General features: G+C 40.8%; 1 protein-coding gene across 1 annotated transcript in view; it reads left to right on the forward strand.

Moving 5' to 3' along the window:
• The window catches only part of Vps36 (vacuolar protein sorting 36 homolog), a 30,306-nt gene extending 24,174 nt beyond the window's left edge, over positions 1 to 6,132 (forward strand). Inside the window, exons 10-14 of the mRNA XM_048341450.1 lie at positions 326 to 391; positions 2,218 to 2,282; positions 2,949 to 3,033; positions 3,930 to 4,006; positions 4,089 to 6,132. Of these exons, the coding sequence (XP_048197407.1) occupies positions 326 to 391; positions 2,218 to 2,282; positions 2,949 to 3,033; positions 3,930 to 4,006; positions 4,089 to 4,182 (387 nt within the window). The 3' untranslated portion in view covers positions 4,183 to 6,132. The remainder of the gene's footprint in view (positions 1 to 325; positions 392 to 2,217; positions 2,283 to 2,948; positions 3,034 to 3,929; positions 4,007 to 4,088) is intronic.
• The last annotated feature ends 471 nt before the right edge of the window (positions 6,133 to 6,603 follow it).

A 6,603-nucleotide genomic window follows, 5' to 3' on the forward strand; every position in this document is an offset into this window, starting at 1 on the left:
TTACATAATTCTGCTATTAGTAAATTGATATTTGTAAGAAAATTTCTTAAATCTGTGTCAGAGGGGGATAGCTGAAATAAGTTAAAGCACTGAAGCATTCCTTTATAACATGGCATAGAGGCCCTCTTTTCATTTAGACAAATGCTGAAATAATACAAATGCTGAATTAAACATGCCGGGGTATCTTGGATGCCTACGTACAAGTATATTTGAAAAAGCTTGATTGAAACTGTTCTGATTTGTGACTTCACCTCAGTTATGATTTCTGTTACAAAAGCTGACTGATGCTAATTCTGATTCTTACCTTTCTCTCCCATTTGAACAGGAACGAGGGGGAATAATGTCACTCACAGAGGTGTACTGTCTAGTAAACCGAGCGCGAGGAATGGAAGTAAGAACATGTTTCCATGCTCTTCCAGCTAAGTATGGTCTTTCTTGATAGAATACAAATCCCCCTTCAGCAGCCACAGTCTAGAGAAAGGTTGTGAATATAAAGCTATTTTGAGAAGCGTTGTGGTGAATGGGAAGAATCCTGCTGGGGGATCTTGGAGGGAGAGTCTGTTCCTGGTTTTGCCAGTGATTTGCTGAATGGCCTCTAGTAGCTCACGTAACCTCTCTGGGACTCAGTTTTCTCTCCTGTAAGATAAGGGCTCACTCACATTGATACCTTCAGCACTGCTGTTCTGTGTAGTATTGCAATGGATGAGGCTGCACAACACCCTTCTCCTCCATAGCTATCACTTTAGAATTCATGCAGCCACACTCACACTGCTATGAAGGCAGCTCTGAGGGCAAGCCGCCCTGTTCCTCTGGCTGAGTACCAGCAGAGACTTTTCTGCCCTTCTCCTCACCCTGTTACTTTAGATAGTCTTGGCCTCCGAGGCTCTGTCCAGAGGTCAGGGGTTACCTCCGTGGAACAATTTCTCCGTGTCTTTCTAGCCATCACTCCAGTCTCATGAGTGCAGCTTCTGTTCTGTTCTGTTCTGTGTTTTATTTGCTAGTCATTGCAGCCATCTGTGAGTACTTTTACGGTCTGCCTGGCAACTGCACTGCTATCACACTACCACTCAGTGTGGTAGCTATTCTTGGGGATCAGGGAATAACTCAACCAAAGCCACACCCAGACACAGAGGATTAACAGCGATTTAAACTCAGGTCTGGTTGGCCCTGGAGCCATCCTGTGTGACTCAAAGCTGTGTTTGTTCTTCCCCATCCTCCACTGTGAAGACTAGGGCTCGACCATCCAAGAGTATCCCTACTAGCTACATCTGCCCATGTGGACTTAGTCCACAGTCAGGAAGTGTTAAATGAACCAGGTACCTGTGGCTTATGCCTGTAATCCTAGCTACTCAGGAGGCTGAGATCTGAGGATCACAATGTGAAGCCATCCCAGGCAGGAAAGTCCATGAGACTCGTATCTCCAATAAACTACCAAAAAGCTGGAAGTGGAGATGTAGCTCAAGTGGTAGAACACTAGCCTTAAGCAGAAAGAAGCCCAGGGTCAAGCCCCAGGACTGGCACAAAAAAAAAAAAAGAAAAGAAATGTTAAATGGCAGTATCTCGTGTGTGTGTGTGTGTGTGTGTGTGTGTGTGTGTGTGTGTACATGCACGCATGGTAGGGATAAAACCCAAGCTTGATGCATGCTAGGCAAGCGTTATACTACTAAGCTATTCTCCCAGATCCCCATTTTTGCTTTTTTTGTGACCAAGAGAAAATGTAACGTTATATACAGGGCCTGAATTATATTTGTTAGATAGCACTGTGTGTGTGTGTGTGTGTGTGTGCGCGCGCGCACGTGTGCGTGCGCGTGTGTGTGCGTACTACTACTGGGGATTGAACTCAGGATCTGTACCCTCACTTGGCTTTTTTAAGACTGGCACTCTACCACTTGAGCCACACTTCTTCCATCTTTTTGCTTGTAAATTGGAGATAAGAGTCTTTTGGATTTGTCTACACAGTTTGGCTTTGACCTCAGTCCTCAGATCTCAACCTCCTGAGGAGCTAGGATTACAGGCATGAGTCACCAACACCTGGCTTAGATAGCACTGCTTTAATGAATTAGTCTGCCCTTTCATTAACCCTTTTTTGCCTTATAATGATTCTCATCTAAAATACTTGGTGATATGAAGAGTTTTTATTTCTTATTCTTTTCATGACAATTATGTAGCATAACTCTATTACTTTACAATTTAAACTGGATGTCTTTTCCCCATTAGTTGCTCTCTCCAGAAGACTTGGTGAATGCCTGTAAGATGCTAGAAGCATTGAAATTACCTCTCAGGTAAGGAAGGATTTTGCACCAAGGAGTTCAGAAACCTCAGCTAGGTTTACCACCCAGCACAGCAAGCCAAAATGTTCTTAAAATTACAAGAAATGTACCCAAGGCCTAACGTTTGAAACTGTAACCTCATCACTTTGACAATAAATAAGAAAAAAAGTTTAAAAAATCATACTATTAAAAAAAATAAAAACTACATTGTCTGTGAGTCAGCTAACACATCTTCTGTTCTCCTGGCTTTCAGCCTATCAGGGCTGGGCATGTCCTAAGGAGCTCCTAGTCAGACTCTGTGATTTGGGAGAAGAAGATAAGTAGGTGGGCTCCTCCCAGGAGGCCAGAATAACTAGCCCTCTTCCTGTAGATAATTTGTGTTAGTCTCTGCAGAGTCACAAGTGCAGGCTTAAGCTGTGAATTGTATGTTTATTATCCTCAGGCTAAGAAAACTCTATAGTCAGGTGTATTTTATTAGCATGCAGATTACAGTTCATAACTTTATTATCTGTTAGTTCATGGGCTGTGGTCATTGTTTTAAATGTTCTATGATTAATGCTGTCCTCAGGCTTGGACATAAAACAAAGTAAGAAGTGTTTGCTCCTCCTTAGTGGTAGACCATCCCAGATAATTTATGACCTTGTTCTTGCATCTCTGTTTTTTTGTTTTTTTTTTCAGGCTCCGAGTTTTTGATAGTGGTGTGATGGTAATTGAGCTTCAGTCCCACAAGGAAGAGGAAATGGTGGCCTCAGCCCTGGAGACAGTATGTGAACCCAGTTTCCTTTAGTCATTAGGGCTTGCTATGAAGACCCAAAGGCTTAGCAACTTGAAAAGCAGGATTTCCTCTTGAATTTTACTTTACTGAAACATAATTATTTCACAGACTCAATTAAAAGTGGTTTATTGCTGTGTGCCAATAGCTCACACTTTGTAATCCTAGCTACCGAAGATGCTGAAATCTGAGGATAATGGCTCATGGTTCAAAGCTAGCCCAGATAGGACTGAGAGTCTTATTTCCAATTAAGCACCCAAAAAAGCCAGGAATTGAGCTATGGCTCAAGCGGTAGAGTGCTAGCTTTGAGCAAAAAAGCTCAGGGATAGTGCTTAGGTCCTGCATGTGTGCATGGCGCGCACACACACACAAAAATGAAGTGGTTTATTGCTCAATGATATAGTTCACTTAACCAAAGTCATATATTGAAAACTTTGTGACAATTCTTGATTGTCTTAACCTCTTAGGAGGAGGAGAGTTAGAATTAGCGTTGCTTCTCTGTTGAAGCTCAGGGTTGAGAACAGAGTTTTCACATCAGTACAAGACCCAGCTGTTCCTGTGTAGCTTCTTTACCGAAGTATGCAATAGGTACTCCGTTAGAATTTTGTTGTATTTCTCTTCAGAATATCCAATAGCTCATTCTAGCCTCCAGTACAGTGCCCTGTTACATTAAAAATGCTATAAAAGGCTCCAAGTTAATATGTACCCTCTGTTTTATTTGTTCTGGGTCCATCAACCTCATAAAAATAAGCATTGGTTAATATTTGCTTCTTTCTATAATGATTGTCTACTTTTAGTAAAGAAATACAGTTTCCTATGTGGATTCTGCCTAAGATTCATGCCTCAGTGTAAGAAAGTAATCACGTTTCCTGCTGTGCTATGATTAGGTTTCAGAAAAGGGATCCCTAACATCAGAGGAGTTTGCTAAGCTCGTGGGCATGTCTGTCCTCCTGGCCAAAGAAAGGTATGATTACCATTGCCCTTCATGACACCTTGTATTTGTGTTCTGAATGGACAGGTAATCGTGAGTTTTTCTTTATTCCCAGGTTGCTTCTTGCTGAGAAGATGGGCCATCTTTGCCGAGATGATTCAGTTGAAGGCTTGCGCTTTTATCCAAATTTATTCATGACACAGAGCTAAGGATTTTGTACTTGAAATACTTCTTGGCCCTACATCTGTTTCATATAGAGGTGTTGTGACATTAAGCAAAGAGATAAACCCTGATCAAACTGAGAATTTGTTAGAATTCTACAGTATCATGTAAAACTCTTTTCATCTCTCTAAATATTATGGAAACTATTATAGGAAACTACAGAAAAGTGAATGTCAGTATGGATTTAAAATCATGCTATGATTATTCAGAACCTTCTGAGTTTAAGTTGAAACACAGGGGGTTTAAAATTGATCCCCAAAGGGGAAACCACTTTATAAAGAAGGGAATTTAAGTCCTTGGGGAAAGAAAAAGAGAGGTTGCATGTTTGGGCAGATTAGATTGTTTATTTCCATGTGATTAAGATTCACTGAATGGTAAACATTTCCCTCTGTGTGTGATGTGCCCATGGGGGGTAGGTGTCATGGAGGAAGTCATAGCAATAGTGTCATTGAAGGACCTGACAACACTGGAACCAAATACCAAACTGCAGAATGCCACCGAGGCTCTTCCGAAGGGCTTTCAAAGCAGCCGTAACACACCAAATAAAACACCTTTGAAAACAGAGAGGTCCAGAGGTGTGGCTCTAATACTTGCCTAGCATGCAGGAGGCTTGGGTTTTGTTCCCAGCATTTGAGGGGTAGGGGAAGAAAAAGAGAAAATCTTATCTGACATATCTATATACTGCAACTAATTTCCCTTTATTTTTTTAAGTGATGATTTTTCATGGCTGGCACTTAAAGAATGCAACTGTGTCACTTTGCTTGGAAAATGCTGTGAATTTAGAAAGCGAATTAAAGAGCTGTACGGACTTGCCCAGAGTTATGATTACAGATCTGAGAGGGAGATGGCATAGGAATCTCCTAAGCTTATTGTGCCAGTGAAGGGCAGAGGAAACCTTGAACCTCACAGGAACTTCAGTGCTCTTTGACCTGGAAGTCTAGAATGGGAAGTAGAAAGTTAGGAGCTAACATGTCTCCTCTTCCCTTCCGTAAGGGATCTCAGCACTGAACTTTAAAAAATATTTCTGTGGTATTCAGCAATATGTTTTTCTTTTTTATCCTACACATTATAATTTGTATGGAGGAACTATCTCGTAAAAAAGTATTTCTGATTACAAAAACTGGTGACTATTGCCTATAGATCACTTGAATTTTAAAGTAGACAGCTGGTCTCCATTTGTTACTATGCTACAATGTACAGCATATTGGTATTACCTCAAACTCAGGGACCCCACAGGACAAAAGGAGATTCCCCCCCTTCCTGAGATTGAAGTAGAAGGGTACTCATGGATTAGGCCACACCTCTGGAAGAGCTAGCATTTGTACTGGAAGAACCACTGGGGGAGACAGGCTTAGTTCCACACTCTGGGATTTCTAGTACATTTATAATGGGTGATGCGGAAGCCACTACCAAAGGCCGCAGATGCCCTCTGGGGAAGCCAGGATCCTCAGCCACTGACCCAGGGACCTCACCTCTTGATTCCTCCCTGGGAAGTGGCTGTCACTGCTTTGTATCCTATAGTTTCATGGGAATGCTGTGATCAAGGCAGCTTGCTTTAGTCTTCATTTTCAAAACTGTCACTGGCTTTTCATTGTGGTGACACATCCCCTAATTACCTCATTGCTCAGCCTCAGGTTTATTTAGGGGGGTAATTCAGTGTCTGATCACCCAAGTCTTTTAAGGGTTAGTTTGACTGTTGCGTAAGTTTATTTGTGTGTCTTGCCTTTCTCTGGGCTGCTTTCTCTGTCCTGTCTCATGGTTCTGGCAGACTCAGTACAAACACAGGTAAACACATTCATGTACACTTGACATACGATGTCTCACCTGGCCAAGGTTCTTAAAAATCAATAAAGATAGTTGTATAAAAGATTGCAATAGTTGCAAGAAAGGTTATTGGAGATGCTAGATCTAGTTCTCTAATGGTTTGGACTCATTTCTCCAGTCTCTGTAATTCAGTGTGTTTAAGTGTGACAAATTAGATTACTGAGTAATCTAAGTTGTATAAAGTGAATTTAAGAGGAAGAAAAGTACCATTCAAATATACTTTGTAATTATCACATTAAAATAGTTATGACTGCTTCTATATTATTAAGTGGGCATTCTTTGCTGTTTCCCAGATTTCTATGTATATTTTTGTGTTTTGTCAAATGAGCTGTTTGTTTTTGTCCTTTTTGTAGAAGTTATGTTTAAATACAACCAATCAGGCCCTAAGTGCAAAAAAAAAAAAAAAATTCTACCTTGGTGCTTATTGCTCTGTAATCATTGTTTCTGTTTCCTGAACTCTGCTGTAAGAAGCATCCATCTTTTTGTAGCTTTATGCTAATGGGATATTTATAGTCACTGTCAAGAAAACTTTTTTTTTTTACAATGTATAAAGTGAAGGTTGTTTTCCAGATTAAATAATTGGT

The sequence above is a fragment of the Perognathus longimembris genome, chromosome 3 (genome assembly GCF_023159225.1).
Source record: "Perognathus longimembris pacificus isolate PPM17 chromosome 3, ASM2315922v1, whole genome shotgun sequence".
Taxonomy (NCBI): Eukaryota; Metazoa; Chordata; class Mammalia; order Rodentia; family Heteromyidae; genus Perognathus; species Perognathus longimembris.